Here is a 27,177-nt window from a genome sequence, read left to right on the forward strand (position 1 = left end):
CCTTTCCTCTCTTTGCTCCCTCCTTCCCTCTCTCCCTCCATCTCTCTCAACAAAGCATTTATTTCCTCTTCTTCCAATTCCCCCAACATTGAAAAAAGCCCTTGTAACGAATATGCATAGTCAAGCAAAACAAAAATCTCATATTGGCCATGTATAAAAATGTGTATCTCATTCTGCATATTAGTTGAGGAGTTGGATAGTATTCTTCATTATTGGTCTTCTGGTATCATGGTTGATCATGACTTGAACAGAGTTCTTAAATTTTTCCAAAATTGTTCATTTTTATTTTTTATATTTTTTTTAAAGTTTGAAGTTTTTTTTGTTTTTTTAATTTTTTTTTATTTTTAGTTTTCAACATTTACTTCCACAAGATTTTGAGTTCCAAATTTTCACCCCATCTCGCCCCTCTGCCCACCCCAAGATGGCATGCATTCTGAAAACCCCTTCCCCTAGTCTGCTTTCCCTGCTATCTCTCCCCCTCTTCCCCTTCTATTTTCCTGTAGGGCAGGATAGATTTCTGTACCCCATTTCCTGTATTTCTTATTTCCCAGTTGCATGTGAAAACATTTTTTTTAAACATGTGTTTTTAAAACTTTGGGTTCCAATCCCTTCCTCCCTCCCCACCCACCCTCATTGAAAAGGCAAGCAACTCAATGTAGGTTATACATGTGCAGTTATGCAAAACACTTCCATAGTGGACATGCTGTGAAAAACTAACTCTATTTCCCTTATTCCTATCCTGCCCTCCCCTATTTATTCTATTCTTTCTTTTGACCCTGTCCCTCCTCAGAAGTATTTGCTTCTGATTACCCCCTTTCCCAATCTGCTCTCCTCTCTATCATCCCCCTACTCTCTTGTCCCCTTCCCCTCCTATTTTCCTGTAGGGTAACACAGATTTCCATACCCAATTGAGTCTGTATGTTATACCCTCCTTAAGTAAATCCTATGAGAATAAGATTCACTCATTTCCTCTCACCTTCCCCTGGTTCCCCTCCACTGTAAGAGCCTTTTCTGTTTTTTTGTGAGATAATTTACCCCATTCTACCTTTCCCTTTCTCCTTCTCCTAGTATAATCCTCTCTCACTCCTTAATTTTATTCTCCAGATATGACCCCTTCATCTTCAACTCACCCTGTGCCCTCTATCTATCTATCTATCTATCTATCTATCTATCTATCTATCTATCTATCTATCTATCTATACATACATATAATTTTTTCCCCTCCAACTACCCTAATACTGACAAAGGTCTCATGAGTTACAAATATCATCTTTCCATGCAGGAATGTAAACAGTTCAACCTTAATAAGTCTCTTATGATTTCTCTTTCCTGTTTACCTCTTCATTTTCCACTTGAGTCTTGTACTGGAAAGTCAAATTTTCTATTCAGCTCTGGTCTTTTCATCAAGAATGCTTGAAAGCCCTCTATTTCACTGAATGACCATTTTTTCCCTTGAAAAATTATACTCAATTTTGCTGGTTAGGTGATTCTTGGTTGTAATCCCATCTCCTTTGCCCTCCGGAATATTATATTTCATGCCCTGCGGTCCCTTAAAGTAGAAGCAGCTAAATCTTGTGTTATCCTGATTGTGTTTCCACAACATTTGAATTGTTTCTTTCTGGCTGCTTGACCTGGGAACTCTGGAATTTGGCTACAATATTCCTAGGAGTTTTCCTTTGGGGATCTCTTTCAGGAGGAGATGGGTGGATTCTTTCAATTTCTATTTTGCCCTCTGGTTCTAAAATATCAGGGCAGTTTTCCTTGATCATTTCTTGAAAGATGATGTCTAGGCTCTTTTTTTGATCATGGCTTTCAGATAGTCCAATAATTTTTAAATTCTCTCTCCTGGATCTATTTTCCAGGTCAGTTGTTTTTCCAATGAGATATTTCACATTGTTTTCTAATTTTTCATTCTTTTGGATTTGTTTTACAGTGTCTTGATTTCTCATAAAGTCACTAGCTTCCAATTGCTCTATTCTAATTTTTAAGGAAGTATTTTCTTCAGTAAGCTTTTGGACTTCCTTTTCCATTTGTCCAATTTTGCTTTTTAGGGCATTCTTCTCCTCATTGGCTTTTTGGACTTCTTTTGCCATTTGGGTTAGGCTATTTTTTAAGGTGTTATTTTCTTCAATAATTTTTTTAAGTCTCCTTTAGCAAGCTGTTAACTTGCTTTTCATGATTTTCTTGCATCACTCTCATTTCTCTTCCCAGTTTTTCCTCTACTTCTCTTACTTGCTTCTCAAAATCCCTTTTGAGCCCTTCCAAGGCCTGGGACTTGGGATTCATATTTTTCTTGGAAGTTTTGGATGTAGGAGCTTTGATTTTGTTTTCTTCTTCTGGTTGTATGTTTTGATCTTCTTTGTCACCAAAGTAAGATAATATAGTCTGACTCTTTTTGTGCTGCTTGTTCATGATCCCAACCAATTACTTGAGTTTTAAACTCTTTGTTAAGGTAAGAGTCTGTTTCTAATGTGGAGAATGTACTGTCCCAAGCTTTGGGGGTTTGTACAGCTATTTTCAGAAATACTTCTAGGGACCTGAAAAGTGTCAGTTCTTCCAAGGTGCTATGATAAGGGGTGAGGTGTTTCCTTTCCACCACCACAACAAGCTCCACCACGCCAGTGCTCCTCCTTGCCCCAGGACTGCCCCTCAGAACTGTGACCCAGATCCAAGCACTGGGAAAGCAAGAGATTCCTGCCTCAGTCCTGGCAAAGAGATCCTTGCAATCCCCCTCTGATCAGCCACTCGATTCCCCCTCAGTCTGTGGGCAGAAGCTCAGAAGCCAGCTGCTGCCCTTGGGGTGGCTGAGATCTAACATCTTCTCTCACTGCAGTAACAGACTTTTCCCACTGACCTTCTAAGTTGTCTTTGGTGTTTGTGGGTTGTGAAGTATGGGAACTGCCACAGCTGCCCGCGATTCAGTCCTCCAAGGCCTGCTCCAGGGTCGCTGTGGCCTGTGCGCCCACGCTGAACTGTGCTCCTCTCCCAGCCTAGCGCGATGTATCTTTCCGATCAGCCATCTGGGTTGTCTTGGGCTGGAAATTTGTTTTACTCTGTTTTTTTGTGGGTTCTGCTGCTTTTGAATTTGTTTAGAGTCATTTTTGGTAGGTATTTGGAGGGGTTTGGGGGAGAGCTCTAGCAAGTCACTGCTTTCCCTCTGCCATCTTGGCTCCGCCCCCCAAAATTGTTCATTTTTACAATGCTGTTGTTAGAGTATAAAATTTTTCTCCTTGTTTTGCTCACTTTACTCTGCATCAGTTCATATAAGTCTTCCCAGTTCTCATCTTTTTTGTCTTTTCTTTGTGTATTCCATTACATTCATATTCTCCAATTGATGGACACCTTCATTTCCATTTCTTTGGTACCATGAAAAGGGCTTCAGCTGTCTCTTCTTTCTCTACACCCCTTTCCTTAGTGAGTTGATTCACTTCTATAGCTTTAAATATCATTTCAGTGAGCATGACTATGAAGCGTTTAAATCTTTATGGCCAGTCACAAGCTCTTCCCAGGGCTCTACACGTGATTTGCACTTCTAGCAGTCTGCTGGACAGCTCTGATATTCAAAATGTTCCTTTATAAAAACCTTATTTTTCTTCCTGACTTGCCTCTTTCTATTAATGGAGTCACCATTTTCATCGTCAATTATATGAAGTTAAGTCATCTTTGACTCTTTTCCCTCTCTCTCACCCTGCAACTAAATCCAATCAATTCTTTCCCCAATTTCTTTTGCTTTTGTCTTTCCCTTACTATTTCCACTGCTACCATTCTAGTTCAAATCCTCAGGACCTTTTGCCTGCATTATAATATTAGCTTTCTCACTGCTCTCCCTTCTTCCAGGCCCTTCTTTCTCCAGTCTATTTGTTAGATCGTTGTCAGTTAGGGGGTGCAGTGAGTAGTGCACTGGGCCTAGATCAGGAACACTTGAATTCAAATCCAATCTCAGACACTTACTAGCTATGTGACCCTGGGCAAATCACTTAATTTCTCTCAGCCTCAGTTTCCTCAGCTATAAAATGGGAATAATAATAACTACTTCCAGAGTATTGCGAGAATGAATATTACTTATAATATTTATGGGTAACATAAATATCATCTTATAAAACGAGACATTTGTAAAGTGTATAGTTCCTGACACATAGTAGGTACTTAAGTCAATGTTTTTTACCTTTTTATATCAGTTTTCTTAATAAAGACTTGTTTCCTTTCACACCAATTTTTCTAAATCAGAACTGTGGTTATAGTATTCCATTGCTCAAAAATCTTTGGCAGCAGCTTATAACATATTGAATACAATTCAAACATCTTCTGTAGACACTGAAGGTTGGGCAGGATTTAGATCTAACCTACCTTGCCAGCTCTTTTTCAAACTGTCCCCTGTCTTATGCTCCCTGTTTCTGACAAACTGGAGCTTACCATCTCCTGAATATGCTCCCCCTTTCCACCTCTGTTTCTTTCTTTTTGCGGTTCCCTATGCCTGGAAAGTCTCCCCATCTGTGTCATGGGGCAGCTCAACTGCCCTCTGTTGTATGATAACTTTTTGTGACTCCTTTCAGCCAAGAACTGACCTGTCCCCTCTCCTATGACTTATTGTATCTCATAAGTACATCTCATGTATTTTTCATATTTTGTTTAGTAATGTCATTATCTGTGTCCCTATTGTCCCTCCTACAAAACTATACACTCTTCATCCCCATGCTTATCATAATGCCATATATTTATATATGTATATATGTATATATATTGTTTTTGTTTAATGAATGAACCTCATGATTCCTTACATGGCTCGAAATTTAAGCCTTCTAGAGAAATGATAGTCAATTACAGTTTCTAGTGAAATTCTTTACACTTATTTTAATAAAGGTTTGTTAAATGATTGATTCCTAAAAGGGAGATAAATGGCTGTTAAGTGCTGAGGGACAGTTATCTTATTGGTTGGTTAACTGACTGAGTTGATTCATTCATTGAGACATTTACTAAGGACCTATTATATGAAAGGGTGGCTAGGAGGTACAGTAGATAGCATGCCAGGCCTGAAGGCAGGAGAACGCATCCTCCAGAGTTCAAATCTGGCCTCAGACACTTAGTCACTTCACCTTGTTTGCCTCTGTTTCCTCATTCATAAAATGAGCTGGAGAAGGAAATGGCAAACCGCTCCAGTATCTTTGCCAAGACAACTGCAAATGGGGTCGCAAAGAATCAAACACAACTGAAATGACTGAACAACAACAAAAATTACATGAAAGGGATTGTGCAGATCCCAGACTAAAGGAAAAACAGAAAGCAAATAAGTTACCAAAAGCAAATGAATAGCTACAATAGAGTGGCTTAAAGAAGGACCAGAAGGAATCTTTCCTTGGGGCACAGGGCTGAAAATTTGCACTGATATATGTAACTCAATATTAAATCCCTCTAGATGCATTTTGTGAAGATGAAAAGTTCATTTTAGTTGGGTCATCTCTAAAAGCAGATCATTTCTATCTCCTTTCATCTGTCCCATCTCCAGTACACTTACCTCCTCTTTGTCCTCTCTCTTTGGGCTGGTGCACAGCACATAAATGAACCTCCAGTGGAAGAATGAGCAGCTCTTCTGGGCTGCCATAGTCATTACGCTGACTCCTCAGGGGATCCTGGGCTTTGGGTGGTTCTTCTGTGATAGCAGGTAATTTCAAAGCCTTTGGCATCTATGAGAAAATTATAGACAAAACCAAACCCAATATAGTAGGTATCCAAAAACTGATGCCTGACATACAAATGATATTATAATTTTCTTTCATATCATTTCATGACTATTCTAATATAGCTTTGGTAGATGCTGAGAGAACTAAAGTCAAATCTGGGAGTCAGGCACCCTAATTTCCAACTCTAATCATATCCCTTCACATCCACTATCTCAGTTTGCCTAACTGTAAAATGGGAGTAGTGAAGAAGCCCTGTTTAATTCAGCACAGGCAGATAGAATGATTTCATGATCTTAGGACACTTTTGAGAGGAAATGGTTTTTTTTTTCTTTCACTTGTGGATGAGGGAACTGAGACAAAGTGAGATTCAGCACCCAGTCCCGAGTCAGGATGCTTAGCAGAAGAGGTTTAAGTAGAACTTACGCAGTTGAGCCTATTTTTTTCTAGGCAGCTAACTCTTCTCCATTCTTTCAGAGTTTAGACCAACATCCCTGTTGCCAGGGTGTCCAGGCTTTACTGTTTCTCTAATATGAACGTAGCTGAAAAAACAAACCAAGAGTGTCAAAACCAGTCACAGGCTTGGCCCAGATTTCTTCTGTTTAAAAAAATATGTGGAATAGAGATAGTAATAAAACCTTCTGTTTTCAATTATTCAGAAGTTATTGAAAATTTCTCCTTTTTGGTTTGCTATTTTTGACATATGGTCTCTGCCTTCAGAAATGTTTTTAATGTGAGGTTTCAGGGAACTTGGTTTAACAGGAGGAAAAATATACACTTTTTTCATTCTCGAAAAAAGGGGGAAAGCGGGTTGGGGGCGGAGGTGGAAGAAATAGAACCATAAATGTGTGCTAGCTTCTAATGAAGTTAAATTTGAACAAGGAAGGTAATTCAACCTAAAATGTGTAGGGTAGTATTTGTCACTGTGAAATATTAAGAAAATTATTAGCCAAACACAGGCACATAAGTTCTTTATAGTTTTGGAGACATTGACTACACAGGTGCTCACTGGCCACCAATTGTATTCATCAAGTATAGAGCTGGCATAATTTCTTTGACAAAGTATGCATTTAGAACTCCAAGCAGAAATCTAAACCATTCTCTCGAACTGTGGGTGGGTTTGTGAGACAGTCCATCACAGCCTTAACTTCTTCAAACCAATTAAAACATGCAGAATTTGTAGTTTTAATACTGAATGAGAAAATTTTCATTCCATAAATCTTGGCAATAGAAGAGGGGTGGTACTTCTCTTCCTCTTGCCTAATGACTTCTTTCCCTGGTTTGGATCAGAGGATCAAGAGCTGAAAAAGCCCTTAGAGATCATCTGGGCTAATTGCTTCATTTTACAGAGGAAAAAACAGATACCTGGAGAGCTAGAAGTGATTTGCCCAAGGTCACAGAGCCAGATTTTCGACCCTTGTTCTCTGACTCCAGTGCCAATGCTTCGTTCTCCCTATTTCACTAGGCTACTTTGGCATATTTGCCCCCATTTTTCAAATGAAGAAACTGAAGGTCAGAGACATTTGTCCATGGTCACATGTCCAAGTCTACTGTAAAGTCCAATTGCCCGAGCTGTTCTGGGCTGGCCCTGGGGAGGGGGCTTGGGGGTCAGGGTTGGGGGGAGTAGATATGGCTTATAGAGTTTCCTTGGATTATTCAGTTTGGATGTGACTCTCAGGGCCACTTCAGACTGAAACAAATTGCTACCCCACCCCTAAATCAACCAAAGCTGAAACTGAATCTCAGGATGAGGTTAGGCCTTAACCAACCCATCACTCAGAGAGAGAGGGCTGTGAAGCAGCAGGTGAAGCAATGTCTGGCTCCATAGATTATTTGCTGTCTTTTTCCAGTCATCTTCATTGGACAAGAAACATATGTCCTTAAATTTTGGAAAATGACACCAACTTGAGCTCAAAACTACTTCAGATTTAAATTTGGCAGGATTTAGCAGAGACCTCAGGTTTGACAAAGGTCAATTTCTACAAGCTCAAGTTCTTATGTGGACGACATATTGCCATGTCTCCTCCCCATTCCTCAAAATAATCCTCCCTCTTTCCTCTTGACCTCTAACCTTCCCCAACCAGTCCCTCTGGTCCTTTTGAAAAGATGTTTTATTGCTGTTACTAAGACAGCAGTTGTATCGTATACTTTAAATGTCTTCATCTGTAAAATGGGGATAATAATAGCACTTACCTCAAAGGTTTGTGGTGAGGCTCAAATGAGTTGCAAACCTTAAAGAACTATAAAAATGTTGGCTATTTTGGGGATAGATCGAAAATCAGTCTAATTTTCTTCAATTTTACTACTTGTCAAGTTATTTACTTCTTCTCTGGAAGTCCTACACTGATGTGTCATTGTGGTACAGAAGTAGGTTGTTCTGGGCTATCACTAGAATAACTAGGCGACTTCCTAGAGCATTAGGCTAACTGAGTAGGCTCATCACAAAAGGATGACCACTAGACAATGAATTTGAGGGGATCATCAAGACATTTTGAAACTGCCAAGAATGCTTTTCAGTGAAATGGTGAATTCAGTATTTCGTTGTTGTTTTTCAGTCATGTCCAACTCTTCATGAACCCATTTGGGTTTTCTTGGCAAAGATACTGGAGTGGTTTGCCATTTCCTTCTGCAGTTCATTTTATAGATGAGGAAACTGAGTCAAACACGGTCCAGTGACTTACTCAGGTTTGCACAACTAGTAAGTGTCTGAGGCCAGATTTGAACTCAGGAAGATGAGTCTTCCTGGTTCCATGCCTGGTACTTTATCCTGCCACTGAGCTGCCCTGAATTAAATATTAAGAGAGACTAATTCTCTCTCTATTGAGATCACTACCTTAGCCATTCATCCTAGATTTAGAGCCAGAAGAGACCTTAGAAGCCATGTAGTTCAAGGCCCTCATTTTACAGGTGACAAAACTGAGGCAGAGTGAGGTAAAGGGGCTTATCCAAGGGCAGGTTATAGGTGACAAAGGCGGGATATAAACTCAGGCTATCTGATTCCAAAGTCAGTGTTCTTTTGACTGACCATGCTATTACAGTGCGTAGAACGCTCCTCTGGAGTCAGGAAGACCTGGATTCATATCCTGCCTCTGATATTAGTTCTGTGACCTTGGATAAGTTACATACCATCTCTGAACCTCAGTTTCATCATCTGTAAAATGACAGCTTTGGACTAGATGACTTCCAAGTTCTCTTTAAGTTCAACATCTATAATCACATGAAAACAAGAACTTTATTCATTGAATTTCTGAACCCAGATTAACCTTATTCAAACGAACCTTTTTTTTCTTTACTTTTCTAGGCACGTTTTGCTCTGGGCTGATGGTGGGTTGAACAGGCGGTAAAACACATCTTTCTATCAGAAGTTCTGGAAACATTTGGTGTCTGCTTTTGGAGATCTTCACATTCCCTTGTGAATGCATAAAAGAAGATTAACTCACTTGAGAAACATTTATTAAGCACTTGCTATGTACAAAGCAGGTACTCCTTGCTCTGGGGAACAAGAAAATCAAGATGTGTTCCCTGCCCCCACAGAGCAACCAGTAGCAGTGGAGAGAAGCCAGGTACACAAATACCTATAATACAAAAGAGAATATGAAAAATGCAAACAATGGGGTACCAAGGAAAGAGAGATTATTTCCACCTAGAAGGGACAAGGATAAGATAGTCAGGAGTGGGGAACCTATGGCCTCAAGGCCACATGTGGCCCTCCAGGTCCTCAAATGTGGCCCTTTGACTGAATCCAAACTTCACAGAATAAATCCCTTTAATAAAAAAGATTTATTCTGTAAAACTTGGACTTAGTCAAAAGGCTACACCCAAGGACCTAGAAGGCCACATGTTCCCTGATAGATGAAAACTTGTTTACAACAGGTGATAGAATGAAAAGTAGGAATATTAGTTTTCTGTTCCCTAGAAGAAAGGCAGAGGGTGATGCCACAGACATCAGGAAGATTCAAAGCACATTTTATGAGCTTCAACTTCTTGTTGGGTGGAAGAAATGCTGGAATGGATGGTTAGGAAAGAGATGTTTGCCTAAAAAGGACTCATTATTACTAATAAATAAAAATTAACTATAATTGTAATTTGATTTTATAATAGTAAATATAGTTGAATTATCATTATTAAATAATAAAGTTTAATTCTACTTATTATTTAATTTAAAACTATTAATATTTATAATTGATGATAATAATGGGCATTTACATAGCACTTTAAAGTGCATAAAACACTTAACAATAGGTACTCTCATATGGGCCTCACAGCTACCCAGTCAGGTAGATACTATAGGTATTGTCCCCATTTGGCAGATAAGAAAACTGAGGCTGAGAGGTTAAAAATGACTTGCCCAAGTTTGCGTGGCTAGAATGATGTCTGAATAGCGATTTTTATCTAGTCCTTACAGATTCCAAGTCTAGCCCTGTATTTCCACTGTACCAAGTTTGCCTCTTGGTGAACCAGGTGGAATTCCATGCCCCCCCCCCAAACATATCCTAGCTTTACCTTCTTTCCAAGGTAATAGAGGTCAAGACAAAGTAGTATGTTCTGTATTTTTCGGTTTTTCCAGAGCAATCAGATTCATACTGATCTAGAGACAGCAACCTTGTGCTTCTTACCACTGAGGTATGTCTTCCTGTCTGGGAAGGTGCCTCCGTAGAATGTACTATGGGATCTTTGACTCAGGAACCGGGGAGTTTCAATGTCGTCAAACAAAGAGCCACTCCCTAAAGGTGGGTGGGACTTTCCATGGTGTCCTTGGCTCTTTTTTAAAGCTTGTATTCCTTGGTGAGGCTCCATCCATGTGTCCTAGGAAGCAGATACGTATAATTATAAACATGCTTTCATGAACATCCTGAAAAGTATATTTTTAGCAACTAGACTTTGTTACTTGACTTAAGTTAAGGATCACATAGACCCCTCTTCTTTATGTTCTAGGCAGAGCACAGGGCCATGAGTGAGACCCCTTTGGTCAAACTTTCTGTTCTGTATTTATTCAGCATCAATTAGTAAATCTGTTGGACCAAAATATTTAAACAGATATGGTGCCTGACCTCTGAGCATTTGTGATTTAAAGCTAAATTGTTCTGGTAATAATTACTTGGAGCATTTCTATCAGCATGTCCTACTAACTTAATATATGACTGGAGGTAAGTCATTTTAAACCTCTTGCAACTCTCTAAGACTGGCCCCTTACAGACTGAAATCCATGATCTTATGAACACATGAATACCCACACCCTAAGTTACAGATGAGTTTTCAGACCCCTGCCACCTCTTGCTAGTATGATTGGGAGAGCTTCCTATTAAGACCCCCTGTCTCAAATCTCTCCCTTCTGCAGCCCAGCCTAAAAATTCCTGTCAAAGTGATTTTCCTAAAGTACATATCTGACCATGTGAATCAACTCCATCAACTCTAGTGGTTTCCTATTGCTTCTAGGATAAACTATTAACTTCTCTCTTTAGCTTTTAAAACCCTACACGGCTAGGTTCCAAACTATCTTTCCAGACATACTGGGCATTATTTTCTCCCTCTTATACTTCGTGATATAGCCAAACTGGCCTTCTCTTCACACAAGACAACTCAACTCCCATCTCCAGGTTTTTTCATTGACCATCCTTTATGCCTGGAATGCAGTATTTCCTTACAACTACCTCAAAGAGTTCTGCTTTTCCTTTAAGATGCAATACACGTACCATTTGGTTTTGGGTTTTTTTTTTTTTGCATGAAGTCTTTCCTGATCCTTTCAACTGCTATCTTTCCTTCCAAACTACATTGTATTTGGTTGTGTGTATTAACTCTATATTTATACTGCATATATTTCATATGTTTTTGTTTCCTCCATTTAGTACCTTACCAGCAGAGATTGTATCATGCTTTGTACTTGAATTACTAGCACCTGGTACAGTACCTGACAGATAGTAGGTGCTTTTTGATTCATTGATTGATTTTTACCCTGACAAAATCATAGGATCATAGCTGTAGGGAGCATAGATGTTGTATAGCCAGCCCACTCTGCTTTTTACATACGAGGAAATTGAAGTTTGGGGAGCTTGAGTGGACTCTCTGTCCAAGGTCACACAGAAAGTAAGCATCATAGGTGAGATTCAGACTCAGGTCCTCTGACTCTTGACACTCTCCGCCATAACACATTTCTTCCTTAATTATAGGTTCTTGTTAAATTCACATTTTCCCATAGTTAAGTTTTCTGATACTACGTGAAGGGCTAAAATACTCAGAAACCCCAAGGACCTCCTAACTAGGAGGAATAGTATTTAATCAGAAGACAGAAAGAATCATAAAGGATAGCCCAATTGAGATTAAAAATGATACCTCTGCATAGGCTTCATTTTTCAGCCAAGTGGCCCTCCCTGGAGGCTTCTGTCTCAGTGGAGGGAGTGGAACCTTTTTTTCCCAGTGTTTTTCAGCTCTGGAATCTTCCTTCTCCACATCACTATCTTCAGATTCCTCATTATCAAGGTCACTTGTATCTGTAAGGCAGACAGTGGATCAGTACTGAAACAGAACACATGGGCATGGTGGAGGCTGTTGGGCTAAGCTGGTTTCCCAGAGCTGCCAGCTTGCTGCTTCTCTGAGTTCCAGAACTGGCATTCCATCATCACTTTCCAAATCCAAGGTAAATAGAACATCCTCACATTAAAGGCTCTCCTCCACTATGCCCTTGTCTCCATCTCTCTCCTCTCTTCTTATCCACATCAAAGGATTGTGGAGACTAAAGTACTTTATAAATCTTACAGCACTTAATAAATGTGAGTTATTTCTTCTTCTTTATTATTATCATCATTGTCATCATCTGCCCCATGGAATATGAGAGCTGGAAAATGTCATAGATCATCTAGCTTAACCCTTCATTTTGTAGATGTAGAAACTGAGCACCAAAGCAGTTAAGATTTGCTCATGATCACCCAAGTATTAAGTAGGAAAACTTGTCCTCCGTCACCAATTCCAATACTTTCCCCCTCAAGATTCCACAGTGCCTCTCTCATATTAATCAATCAATCCATAAAAGTTTATTAAGTACCTGCTTTGTGCTAGGCACAATTACTATTAGTATTACTATACTACCAATGACTATAATTAGCTAACTAATTATAGTTCATTGGTAGTATAGTAATATTAATTATTAATTACTATATTATTAGTTTGCCTCAGTTTCCTCCTCTGTAAAATGAGCTGGAGAAGGAAATGGCAAGCCATTCTAGTATCTTTGCGTAAGAAAACCCCAAACGAGATACCCAAAAGTAGGACATGACTGAAAAATTACTAAACAAGTACTATTGATTAATTACTATTCTATTAATTTTAGTATTACTATAATTGTTACTATTATTATCATCATTATCAACTATGGAGTATTAGAGCAGAAGGAGGTTAGAGAATGAATTGTTAAACAAGAAAGAGACCAAAGTCTAGAGTGTGAGAAAAGACCTATTTGAGGTCACGCAGAAAGTTACCAACAGTCAGTTCTTATGCTTTTTCTACAGGATGAATGTCAACCCTACCTCATAGTCAGTGACAGCTCAGTTTGATATAAGCTACTACTTGGGTTGACTGTTACTATTTTTTTTTTTTGCAAGGGGACTATGGATTGCTAATGATAACAGTTAGCATTTGCAAACTACTTTATCAATATGACCTCATTTGATCTTCAGAGGTAGGTGCTATTATTATCCCTAGTTTACAGATAAGCAAACTGAGGTTGACAATTTAAGTGACTTGCCCGGGGTCACATGGCTATTAAGTGTCTGAGGCTGGATTTGAACTTACATTCTCTTGACTCTCAACTGAGCATTCCAGCCACTACACTACCTAGTCACTGTTGGACCTCAACTGCGGCATAGTTAAGAGACTTCTGGATTTGGAAGCAGAGAAGATGGATTTGAATGCCTACTTTGCTGTTAATTTCTGCAATTTTGGACAAGACGCTTCATTTTAACTGGGCCTCAGTTTCTTCATGTGTAAAATGAGGGGGTTTGGGGGCAGCTAGGTGGCACAGTGGATAGAACACTGGCCCTGGAGTCAGGAGGACCTGAGTTCAAATCAGGCCTCAGACACTTGAAATTTACTAGCTGTGTGACCCTGGGCAAATCACTTAACCCTAATTGCCTCACCAAAAAAATAAATAAAATGAGGGGGTTATATTAGATGGGGGGGAGGGGACCTGCAGCCTCGAGGCCACATGTGGCCCTCTAGGTCCTCAAGTGCTGCCCTTGGACTGAATCTAAACTTCACAGAATCTTTTGGGAATTTGGATTCAGTCCAGCGGCTGCACTCGAGGACTTGGAGGGCCACATGTGGCCTCGAGGCTGCAGGTTCCCCACCCCTGTATTAGATGATCTTATGAGCTGCATAGAATCTCTGAATTACCCTGTTACCTTTTTTTTTTTTTAATCTGCAAAACACACAGGAAGGATCTGAGTCAACAGATGACTGAAGCACAGTTAACAAATCTTTCAACAGTGGTTTAAAGGGTCCTGCAGCGATTTTCATCACTTACTCAAGGTAGATTTATAGATGAAACAATCTGGCAAACCTGCCTCGTTTGGAGCCAATCTTTAGCAACACCTCCACTCACAGGGGGCAGATTCTTAAAACAATGTGTGGGTTGTCTTCAGACCTGAGGCCGTGCTGGGGTAGCTGTGCAGACTTTCTGATGACTTCCCTCATTTCCCCATGTCACTCCGTCTCCTCCTCCAGGCGCTCCCTCCTTGTCTGTCCTTATCCTCATTGGCAGTCTGGACTCCATCGGTATGGGCCCTATTCCCCACCCTTGCCCTGTTCCCACTTTGGAAGACAAGTCTGGCTTTCTGCTAAGCCTGTAAGGTGTGACCTGGGTTAAGTGTGACACAGCCTGGATCATTCTCAATTGCTTCACTCCCAACTCTCTGGCCATCTCCCGTATTACCTTTGCAGACCAGAGAATCTTCTCCTCTGGAGGCCCGCTTTCCAGACTGGTGACCATTGTTCCTGGGTAATCATTTCACTTCACTCCTGATTCTCCAGCCATCTCCGCTGTAAACTTTATGAGGACCTTCCCCATCCTCCATTCCAGTTCTGCAGTCATGATTAAATCAACTTTGCCATTGTTCTTCGATGATGTGTTGGAGTGTATCAGTCTGCTCCTCTAGGCTCCTATTACCATTCCAGTAACTTTCCAGACCAAAGTGTCTCTCCTTGTCCACCATGTGCTTTTTGTGTTTGACTCCCCCATAAGAATGTAAGCTCCTTGAGAGCAGGGACTGTATTTATTTGTATTTCTAGTACTTAGCACAGTGCTTGGCACCTAGTAAGTACTTAATAAATGCTTTTCCATTTCATTTTAGTCTGAAAAGACTCTGGGAAGATGGGGTTGTTTTTAGGACCCAAACTCTGACAGTGATCTCTGAATTAACCTGGTTATACTGGATCCTTTGAATACATCTCCTGATACTGAGCCAGATCTCCCAGAGCTTGCCTGGGTAAAAAGCTTGGACCCAAACTATTCTCTTTTGAGTGCACAGAGGAGGTAGAATGCTGACCAAATGACCCCTCACCTCATTCAATTTTCTTCCAAATGAGACTAGGGAGAGAGTTCTGTTCAATGGCAGAATGCTACAGGTGTGGCTGAATAAATAGCCCAATCTGTCTTCGGGGAAACCTGGATTTTTCTGAGTAAATATCACCACCTGTTTCATTGGCTTGTGCTTAATTGCAACTGGCTGACCCAGGATGTTGAAAACAAAAGACAAGGCCTTGCATCACTACATCATGAAAAAAAAGGATCCAAAAAATGTCTGCAAAGCCTGAGTGGAAGGAGAGGGGAACTGAGGTGAACTGCTTGTTGGTTCTTGGGGCTCTGCCTTCCAATTAGGTACAAGTGATGTGTTGGAGCACATAAACTGGGAGCTGAGATGAACTATACCTCTCTTTCCTTCCTGGCCTCTTTATCCCCCTTGGCCTGTTACAATAGTTAGGCAAGTCATAATGGCTCCTCTCTGCTTAGGGTTAAAATGATGGGAAAATACATTGTGTGTTCCTTCCTTAAGGAGTGGCGATGGGCCATTGGGGTACCCTGTGATTCTATAGAAACGGCCAATGAAATCATCACTGCAGAAGGCAGGAAGCTCTTTATTTAAAGGGAATTAAGAATGAAAGAACAAAAGATTTTTCCTATTCATGAAAAGGTAAGATCAATTAGTAACCCACATCAATTATGTTCTAATACTAAATAGTAGCATTCTTTTGGGGCTATTTATTAGTGATACAAAGAAAAGCTATCTCCTACTGAAATTTCTTACAAATGGATTCCTTACTGTGTTCCCAGAAATTCAAGACAAAGTAGAAATTAAGTGATGCACTAGATCAGAGGTGTCAAACATGTGGCCTATAAGTAGGCAGGTACCCCCAGCCCCCAACCAGATTAAAATATAATTGGGAAACACTTAAAAAATAAATAAAAATATAATACTACATAAAAAACACTATATTTTTTAAAGTGAGGCAACATATGGCCAGCAGAGATCCTTATGTATGGATTAGTGGTTCTGTTTCTATTTGAGTTTGACACCACTGATTTAGATCTCAGAATCTTAAAGATGGGAGGATCATTGGTACACTGAAGCCAGCTGGAGGACCAGCTTTTGAGAGCTAATAGTTAAATTTTCAATGTGAGCAACCACACTTCAGAAATCAAGCAAATAATACAAGTTAGGGCTTCATATATTGTTTTGTTGATTTTTTTTTAGACTTAAGAAAGTGATGGAAAAAATGTTAACAATGTTGATTAAACTTAAAAGTGTGTCCTGTGAAAAGGAGGACATTCTAACCCCCTCATAGCACTGGATGGGATTCTGAGAATTATCTAACTCAACTCATCCTGGTCCAAAATTACCTGTATGAAATTTAAAACAAGTTTCCACTTGATGACCTCCACTGAAGAGGAATTCACTACCTTTCAAAGCAGCTGATTCCATTTTTGGGACAACTCTAATTGCTAGAGTGCTGGGCCTGGAGTCAGGAAGACCTGAGTTCAAATCTGACCTCAAACACCTAATAGCTGTATGACCCTGGACAAGCCACTTTACCCTGTTTGCCTCAGTTTTCTCATCTGTAAAATGAGCTGCAGAAGGAAATGACAAACCATTCCAGTATCTTTCCTAAGAAAACCCAACGGAGTCACAAAGAGTTGGACGTGAACTATGGGCGTGACTGAAAAGACTGAGCAACAAAAATTAGTTAGGAAGTTTTTCCTTACAGTGATCCCTAATTTGCCTCTTTGCAATTTCCTCCATCATTTCTTTTTTTGTTTTCTATGGGTAAGCAGAACAATTCTAATCTCTCTTCTCAGCAATAGTCCTTCAAATACTTGAAGACAGGTATTATATCTTCACTTCTCCAGGCTAAACATTCCCAGTTCTTTTCAAATGATCTTCATGTGACTTGGCATGGTGTATATCTCATCATCCTAGTCACCCTCCTCTGGGGATGTACTTCACCTTGTCCAGACCCTTCCTAAAATTGAGCCCCCAGAACTGGTTGCCAATTCTCCAGATATTATCTAACTAACTGACCTACCTGGTTTCTGAGATTTTTCTAATCCTATGATTCTAGACTATTTTTGTAGAATGCTATGGGCCAGCATCTCTACAAAGAGGCACTGTTGTTAGTGGCAGAAACCACACTTGCCTAAAAGTCAAGACTAGATCTCGTCTAAGTTCCTTCACTTAACCAGCTGAGGTAGACCATGGACAACTCATGATGAACGGTAGGAGCTAATCTCTGTCATCTCTTCCACGATATCCTCTCCATCCATCCCAGTCTTTGGCATCTCAGCAAATTTTAATGAGAAGATGATTAATGGGCTTTTTCTCTTAAAGTTTGTAAAATAAGCAAATTAAATGCTTTTCCTTTCTGATTTTATACTTAAAGTTCCCCTTTCCAGCATTCCCCACAATTAATGCTTATTTTTTCTGGCATTCTCCACAATTAATATTTATGATACTCTAGACTCTTTTATTCCTTCTTCCCAGAGATACTATAGTACCTGCCCTTGGACTTTCTTTCCCCTTATGATAGCTTCCATGCCTCAACTCTTGACTTATTCTATCCTTCAAAGTCACTCCCCAATAGCAGTTTCTGAAACATTTAACTCACCATTCTGCCACACCACAAGTGGCAGAGTCATAGATTGTTAGAACTGGCAAGAATATTAGAGGTAATTAATTTCACAAATGAGTAAACTAAGGCCCCAGATTCTTTGGCTATATTTTGGGAAATGCCATTAGAAGAAATTAAGGGCCCAAATACATTTAAAGAAAAAACTAGCCCTAAGTTCACCACAAACCTTCATCAGCCAGTTGTTCTTTCTGAGTCCAGAAAGGAGAGACTGAAGGGTAAACAGGCAGGAGATGGTATTTTGATGGTACGGCTGAGAGATCCTGTTGCCTCCTGAGGTGATTTGGCAAGTAAAGCTGATTGTCCTGGAACAACCTAGGGTCCCTGATATACCCTGAAATAATGGAGCATATCAGTTATCTGGCTGGGGTAACCATTCGGACACTAAAGTGGGTGGGAGGGATGATTAGAGGAATCCTGATCAGATTGACTGTGAGATTACAGACTGTGAGAGAGAAATCTGGTCCTGGTCATCCCTAACATCTCAGTGAATTGCAAAGACAGAGAAGGTCCAATTGGGCCTTCTTTGGCAAACTGAAACTATCTTTGCTTTCTATGGGAGATTCTAGACCAATGGTGTCACACTCAAATAAAAACACTCGAAGGTAGCAAATCAACTTAGAAAACCACATGTTAACATTATCTATGAACATTTCATGAAGGTTAAATAAATGCAACTGCCTGGAACCCAGGGTCTGGAACTTAAATATAATCAACCCCATGGTTGCAACCCCTGGCTTCTAGTTCCCTTGGGAAGGCAGCTGCCCTCTTTTCACTCAAATATAAGCCTACAAGGTGAGAGAAAAGTTATTCTCCAGGTGATTTTTGAGCACTAGAGGGAAGTTGCATGGTTAGTGCTGAGGTAAACTGGTAAAGTGCGATCTTGGCTGCTTGCCAATAGTTTGTACCAAAGGAGGGAAAGGATAACCCCCCCCACACACTGCCCCTTACTCATAGCAAATGTCACACTCCCATCCCCTCACCCCCATCACCTTCTCTTCTTCATTTATTATTATTATTATTATTATTATTATTTTGCAATAAGAATGAGACTTCTTCCAGGGTTTCCATCTCACTTTGGAGCCATTTCCACTGGAGAATTGCCAGCCTGTATAGCACAGATCTCCAACCTTTTCTTATAAGGGGAGAGAAGTGACTTCTTACTTCTGTGAAGCTTTGAGATTACCCCAGAGCCGGGAGAGAGGCTGCTGGTAAGGAAGTTCCCAAGTGGGTTGTGAGGAATGATGGCTGTAAAGCCCAGCAATGTGGTGGAGCTGGACGGAGGAGGGTGCCAATGGCAGTTGTGTTTCCCTGGGCAGCTGGTAGACAATGGACTCAAAGACTTTTTGGGGGAGTTGGCAGATTGTGATCTACTGGTTAGGTACCCCTAATTTAAAGCAAAATTGACTGCATACTTTAGATAGGGACAGTAATTTTGTTTCCTTCAGCTTTAATGGGAGATACAGGGGTCATAGGATCAGGTATGGTAAAGACTGTAGAGATCAGCTAGGCCACCTTGATCATTTTCAGATGAGGAAGTTGAAATCTAGAGGAGTTCAATGGCATGCCTAAAGTCACCAAGGATGGTTAAGTGGAAGAGGTGGGATTTGAACCCAGATCCTTCAACTCCACTTGTGCTTTAGCAGGACATTAGGGGCAGCTAGGTGGCACCATAGTGCATACAGCACCAAGCCTGGAGTCAGGCAGACTCATTTTCCTGAGTTCGAATCTGGCCTCAGGCACTGACTAGCTGTACGACCACTTGACCCTGTTTGCAAATCACTTAACCCTGTTTGCCTCAGTTTCCTTATCTGTAAAATAAAGCCAGAGAAGGAAATGACAAACCACTCCAACATCTTTGCCCAAGAAAACACCAAATGGGGTCACAAGACATGAATGAAAAGACTAAATCACAACAACAACCCTGGGATATTTGGGTTAGGTTTATCCAAACTCCCCTCACTCACCAATCTCATCACTGACCTGAACATTGGAGCTTGTACAAAGTGCCCGAAGTCCAATTTTGAAAGAGGCTGAAGAGGTACCTCTTGGCTGAATAGCCTGGACGAATCTGCTGTTCATTCTGGCTATCTGGCTTACTTAGGGAACGTAAGTATGGTTGCCAACCCCAGTACTTCTGATCTTTCTGCAGGGATAACAGACAAGAGACAAACTCATCAATTAGGGGCTCAGAGGCTTTGTACGGCTGATAGAGTTGGGTTCACAGATCCCTCATCAATAATCTTAGGAAACTCCCTAAAGTGCCTGAAGGCAACAAGAGTACATATCTCAGCCAACAGACACAAAAACTGAGAAAGTGCAGGATGAAGTTCTTAAAGGCCTCAACAGATTTGGAGTTGGAGGGAATCAGAAAAGGATGACAAATACCAGATCCTGAGTTAAGATAGAACGTTAGAGAGTGATAAAACTCCTGAGAAGAAAATCCATAACTTAACACACTCTATGAAAATTATTTCAAAAGTAATAGGAGGAGTGGGAAGGACCCTGACTCTGTGTCTCACTTCTGTCACTTACTGTGTGACCCTGGATGACTTACTTAAACTCTCTGAACCTCAGTTTCTTCATCTGTTAAATCTCTACCTCACAGGGTTATTATGAGGAATGACTCAAATAGTATATGTGAAAGTGTTATCCTATACCTCAGCCTGGTTATTATTATATTTATCAAATTAATAATGCAATGTTTTTCATGGTTTTTTTTCTTTTGGTCTCTTTCTTCCTTTACAACATGACTAAGGTGGAAATGTTTTACATGGCTGCACATATATAACCTATATCAAATTGCTTACCATCTCAGGGAGAGGGGAGGTGAGAGAGGGAGGGAGAAAATTTGAAACTCAACATTTTTAAGAAAGAATGTTAAAAATTGCCTCTACATATAATTGGGAAAAATAAAATATCACTTAAAAGATTAAGAATGCAATAATCAAGTCATACCCCAAGCCCATGTACTCACATCTCAGAATCCCTTCCCTCAAAGTATAGTCCACTTAATTTTCTCTTCTCCAGGCTAACCATCCTCAGTTTCCCCAACTGATTCTTATATGGCATAATTTGAAGGCATCTGATAAGCCTTTTTGAACTCCTCTAAAAGGTCCTTTTTGAACTCCTCTAAAAGATTTCCTGCTTTTCAATATCCCTCCTAAATATGGTACCCCCAAAAGTGAATACAGTACTGCAGATGTAGCCTGAGCAGGACAGAGGACAATTCAACTGTCACTGTCATACTCTTACCAACCCTTATTCCTCTCTTAGTCCCCAAAAAGTTAGCTTTTTGAGCTCCTGTATCTCACTGTTAGCTCATGTTGCAGTCCACTGAGACCCCAAGATTGTTTTTAGATGATCTATCTCCCAACTTGATTAAAAAAAAAAACCTCCAGTGTAAGACTTTGCATTGATTTCTATTAGTTTAAATCTTTTTAGATTTGGCTCAATGTTCTAGCCTAACATAATCTTTTTGGACCCTGACTCTATCATCAAATGTGTTAGCTACCCTGCCCAGCTTTGTGTTATCTGCAAACTTGATAAGCAAGTCCTTTGGCCTTTTAGGCAAGCCATCAATGAAAATGTTAGACAACTCCGGGCCAAACTCAAATCCTCGGAGCACCAAAGACCTTCTTCCATGTTGACATTGAACCCTTAATGACTATCTTTGAATATGGCCATTACACCATTTCCAAATCTACCAAATCAAACTACCAGCTGGCCCATGTCTCCCTGGCTTTTCCACAAAAACAGTAGGAGAAACTTTGTGAAGGGCTTTGTTCAAATCCCTTCTTCTAAATTTTATTTGCCCAAACCCTAAACACAACTATTACGGAAGGAGAGAGATTTTTAAACAGCTTACCAAAGCCAAGTCTCTGAGCTATATGACTTAACCTAATAAAGTAATTTGCCCAGCATACACCAAGCTGGAAAGGTAAGAGGAGAAAGGTAGTTAGCTGTCTGTTGCTTAGGTGCCAAGTTGGCTTAATTAGATTGTGAAAAACTAATGCTGACCTTGCTTGTAATTATGCTGCTTGGTGGAACCAATTCACACCTTGAAACCATAAACCCATTTGTGCACAGGAGTGGGGGTGGGGTGGGGTGGGGAACAGAAGAAGCTTTCTGCCAACTTTCAGCCAGACGAAAAATGGTCTGCCATTTAGCTGATGAGAAACTGTCTGCCTGTAGTTGTCTTAGGAAGGCATGTGTTTGGCTTCAGAAAAGGTGTTTGTAAAAATGTCCTGATGTACAAATTAATCTACAGAATGGAAAGGATCGCTAATGGTAGAACTTTGCCTGAAAGAGGAAGAAGGTGTGAATTTAGGATTGGCTTAAGGAAAAACTACCTCATGATCAGAACTATCCAAAAGTGGAATGGGATGGTGGTGTATAGTGGGACCCCCTCATTAACAGTCTTCATGCAAAGGCAGAAGGAACACTTCTCAGGTATGTGTATATAGAATTCTTACTCAGGTATGAGCTGGAGTAGAAAGCTTCTGATCTCCCTTCCAACTGTGAATGAGAAATATGGAACTTGCAAAGGAGATAAGTGGGGGTGGGGGGTGGGGGTTGAGCAAGGCTGGTTGGCAAATGGTTGGCAGCCACCTACATTATCTGAGAGAGTGGAAGAAGGCACAAAAGGCCTGACCACCTATAAGATAATAGGTCCAGAGGAAAGAAGTCTTGAGTTCTCCCTGTCAACTCTGTTACTGTCTGTGTAACCTTGAGTAAGTCACTCATCTTATCTTGGCCTCAGTTCCCTTATCAGCAAAATCAAGGCTTTGGACTAGATCAGAGAGTCTTAACCAAGTGATCCATGGATAGATTTCAGGGGGCCTGTGAAACTTAGATGGGAAAAAAAAATTCCACTTTATTTTCCCTAAACTTTAACTGAAATTTGTTATTTTCTTCAACTATGAATGTAGGCAACAAACATTATTCTGAGAAAGGGTGCTGTCAGACAACAAGCATTTATGAAATGCTGACTATGCGTGAGCTGATTGGCTCAGAATGAATGTAAATAGCAATTGTTTATGCTTTGGCCAGAAAACCTGAAAGTCTTCCCCTCCCAGATTGATTTTTTTTTTTTTACTAAGTAATGAGGCCATTCTCTTACTCATTTCTTATTTACACTTAATCACTGAATGGGTGTACCTCAGTCAAACTGAGACCTGTTAAAGACCTTAAGTTAAAAAGGCCAAGGTCCCCAACTGGATCCTGGGCCATCTCCAGTTGTCCTGATCTATAACTTGCCACTGGACCTAGATGGCTCTGAAGGAGACAGTCAGGCTGGTGACTTTGCACAGCCCTCCCTCGCTTAAATCCAATTCACTTGCATGTCATGGCACCACCTCCTTGATGTCACGGTCCTCTTCCAGAATGAAGGACAAACAACAACAATATGTGTGAGGCACTGTGTAAAGCACGCCCAGACTCCCAAAGGGGTCCAGGACACAGAAAAGGTTAAGACCCCTCAAGTGGATGATCTCTAAGGTCCCCAAGTTTATGAGCTTTGAAATCCTGAAGTTTGCTGTGCAGGCTGGGAGATTCCTCATATCACATGAAAGGGCTTTCTCAGTCCTATTTTATCCCATTCTATTACCAATGTACACACACACAGAATAATCACTGACTTTTCCATAATACCTTAAAGTTTGCAGAGTACTTTATGTATATCATTTCATTTGATCCTCATGACAACCCTGTGAGATAGGTGCTACAGGTTTTATAATCTCCATTTTATTGATGAGAAAACTGAGGTCCAAAAGACCTCACACAGCTAGTGGGTATCAAAAACAAGACTTGAACCCATATCTTCCTGACTCCAAGACTAACGTTCTATTTACCACATCACCCTGCTTTTCAGGCCGCAAAACTCCTCAAAGGCTGGTGAGAGACCTTAAGAGCTTCTACCATGGAGTTATAGAGGGTGTGGGGGTGAGGTAAGCATGGTCTTGAGCTTAGCTTACATGTGTCCATTGTGAATTGAGATGCTATAAAAAGTGAGGGAATAGGAGGAAAAGAAATGCCATTCTAAGAGTGGTGATGACAGCGATCAGAGTAACGAGCCTAGAGAATGGAGAATGCCAACGAAGGGGTTCAGTAGGGATGGGGAGCCAGAAGTGCACCTGAGGTATATAGGAACTTCAGGCAAAAATGTGTTTGGGAGGAGATGGTATGGGGAGAGGGAGGAGGGGCTGGTGACATTTAACTAGCTTTGCTCCTGGCATCATAAATTAGTTCTATCTCTGGGCTCAGGCATATTATCTTCAAACTGTGGTCCACCCTTACCAAAGTAAGTATGAAAGCTTTGATATTCATATACTTCCTTCCCACTTAGATTGTAATTCTTCCAAATGTAAGAGCTGTGTTTTACACTATTTATTTTACCCATAATACCTAATGACTTATTACTTGTATGAACTTTCAAGGCATTGAAATAGAAGGCATGTAATTCTTCCAAATGTAAGAGCTGTGTTTTACACTATTTATTTTACCCATAATACCTAATGACTTATTACTTGTATGAACTTTCAAGGCATTTAACTTCTCCAGGCCTCATTTTCCTTATTTGTAAGATGAGGGGGTTAACCTAGGGTCTTTTAAGGTCTAGCTCTAAATCTATCATCCTAATTAAAGATAAACCACCAACACAGGTAGAGATGATATATAATATTACATGTAATTATATGTAAGTACATTGGAGGGTTTGAAAACAAATTAAGGTCCCAGGGAGATGACCCTGACCAATTAGGGGAATCAGAGAAGACTTTGGGGAAAGAGACAGCATTTAAGCTGAATAGTAACTTAACAGGAAAAGAAGTAAGAGGACATCAAGGCATAAGAAACATTGAGAGTGAAGGTATGGAAATATGAGAGCACAGGGTTTGTATGGGAAGGGAAGAAGGAAACAAGCATTTTTTAAGCACATGCTATATGCCAGATACTGTGCCAAGCACTTTACACATATTACCTCACTTGATGCCCACAACAACACTGTGAAGTAGATACTATTGTTATCCTCATTTATAGTTAAGGAAACTGAGGCAGACATAAGTTAGGTGGCTTGCCCGAGGTCACACAGCTGAAAAGTGTCTAAGGCTAGATTTAAATTCAAGAGCAGGAGAAAAAGAAATACAATTCAAAGAGTGGGAGAGGTAGCAATCAGAGCAATGAGCCTAGAGAGAGCAAGAGAAAGGTTTTAGTAGGGATTGGTGAATGAATTCAGTGCTTGAAGAGGAGTAACATAAGATAAATACGAAAAGTTGAGCTAGTTCCAAATTATGGAGAGCCCTATAATACGTATTAACGATAACGGATAAAGCCTCTTGGCTATGATCACTAGAAGTCTAAATTGCATGGATGCTTGGGATCTCAGTACAGAACATTAAGTAACCTCGACAAGTGTCCAGACAGCTTACATAGTACTAGGTGTGTACCTAGTACCATTGAGATGCAAGAAGAGACTGGAAAAAACAGCCAATCCAATGCAGGAATTCTCACGGCCCTTTCCAAAGGGCAAGTAACAACAGCAAAGGAGGGTGGTGGTGGTAGATTCAAAATGACCTTAAAATTTGCTGTCTTGTTTCCCAACACAAACCTATAAACACAGGCCTTGGAAATATTGCTAGTTATATATGACTAGTTGCTATTATCGCTATCGCTATTTCTCCTGTTTATCCTTCAACTGGCATTTCCCCCCAGTGCATCTGGATCACCTCTCCAGAGAGGCCTCTATCAGTTTAAGGATGGGGATGACACACTGTATGGGTTCAGGCAAGCCCTCTGTTGTTATTATTCTCATTATTTAGTGTTGCTGGAGCACAGCATAGTTGCAAAGTGCTTTATTGTGGGTAGCTTGTGCAATAGCAGAGTTAACTGCCAAGAAAAGTTTGGGGAATCTCTTTTCCTGGGGGCTAGAGATCATCAGTTGTACTTTTGCCTGAAGTGGGAGGCTGCTATTGACCTCCTGAAGTATTTTCCAACCTCATTCCATTCAAAAACAAAAAATATATTTAGTGTCTACTATGTGAAAGGTATGGAGCTAGGTGCTAGGGATATAAAGACAAAAGAAGATATAGATTATTGAGGAATTTATTCTGATACAAGCGCGAGAAAGATCATGGCAAAGTCCACACAAAATATTATGAGAAATTTAAGTACAGATAAAATTTTCTATCTGGGGGAATCAGTGAAGATTTCATGGATATGTGGAACCTGACTTGGGCCTTGAAGGAAGGGAAGTATTTAAACAGGCAGAAACATGAGGTGATGTTTGAAGGGAGGTAAGGAGGGCATTGCAGGCACGGCCTGTCCCAAACCAGAACAGACAAAGCAGATAAGATGGTAAGTGTACAATTTGGCCAAAATATAAATTCCACGAGGTGGAACGGTACGAGATAACACTGAAAGGGGATTGGAATCAGATTATAGAGGCCACCGGATACCAGTGGCCATGGTTTCTTGTAATCAGAATGTTATATTCAGTCGATTATATGGACATTGTGAAAGAAAGAGATTAGGAACAGGAAGTATAGTTGGGAGGAGATTGTACTATTGGAATAGTCCAGGTGAGAGGTGCCAAGAGCCTTAATTAGGATAGTTGCTGTAGAAGTAGAAAACAGGGGGCAGATGCGATAGATGTTACAGAGTTAGGAATATATAAACTGATTGGAGTGGGGGAGGGAAATGGATGTGAAAGATGAAGCTGAGGTTTCAAACCTGAGTGACTTGGAAAATGATGGTGTGAACAGAAACGGACATGTTAGTAGGAAGGACTGATTATAGGGAAAAGATGATGAATTTAGTTGTGGACATACTGAGTGGAAGGTGGCATATCCAGTAGGAGGTGTGCAGTAGGCAGTTGGTTTTCAAAATAATTTTTCATGTGTATTTTGAGATATTAATGGGATTGATTTCATCATCCTCCTTTAAAAAGATGGATGCTCCGAGGCAAAGGGAAACAGAGAGTGTTGATTAGGGCTGCACAAGAAGTCAATCACATAAGGGAGAGTTCATTCTGAAGAGAGGAGGTAAAATGACTGTGATGGAAAGAGAAAAGACGTAAATAAAAATAAATTAAATAAATAAAAATAAATTAAATAAATAAAAAAATTCAGAGTGTTTATAGCATTTAGAATTGAATTTATGTATTTGCTAACTTGCAGCTAGGTGACACAGTGGATAGAGTGCCAAGTGTGAGGTCAGGAAGACTCATCTTCCTGAGTTCAAATCTGACCTCAGATACTTACTAGCTGTGTGACCCAAGTCAGTTAACTCATTTGCCTCAGTTTCCTCATCTGTGAAAGTAAATGGCAAACCACTC

The 27,177-nt window shown here is 40.3% G+C and overlaps 1 protein-coding gene across 1 annotated transcript in view; it reads right to left on the reverse strand.

The window, feature by feature from the left end:
- Positions 1-27,177, reverse strand: part of KIAA2012 (KIAA2012 ortholog) — a 161,313-nt gene that overhangs the window by 118,016 nt on the left and 16,120 nt on the right. Inside the window, exons 3-8 of the mRNA XM_027873801.1 lie at positions 19,830-19,992; positions 18,016-18,180; positions 12,006-12,163; positions 10,295-10,481; positions 8,954-9,084; positions 5,513-5,681 (exon numbers count right to left, since the gene is read on the reverse strand). Coding sequence (XP_027729602.1) covers positions 5,513-5,681; positions 8,954-9,084; positions 10,295-10,481; positions 12,006-12,163; positions 18,016-18,180; positions 19,830-19,992 — 973 coding nt within the window. The remainder of the gene's footprint in view (positions 1-5,512; positions 5,682-8,953; positions 9,085-10,294; positions 10,482-12,005; positions 12,164-18,015; positions 18,181-19,829; positions 19,993-27,177) is intronic.

The sequence above is a fragment of the Vombatus ursinus genome, unplaced genomic scaffold (genome assembly GCF_900497805.2).
Source record: "Vombatus ursinus unplaced genomic scaffold, bare-nosed wombat genome assembly UNPS02014802.1, whole genome shotgun sequence".
In the NCBI taxonomy this organism is placed as follows: domain Eukaryota; kingdom Metazoa; phylum Chordata; class Mammalia; order Diprotodontia; family Vombatidae; genus Vombatus; species Vombatus ursinus.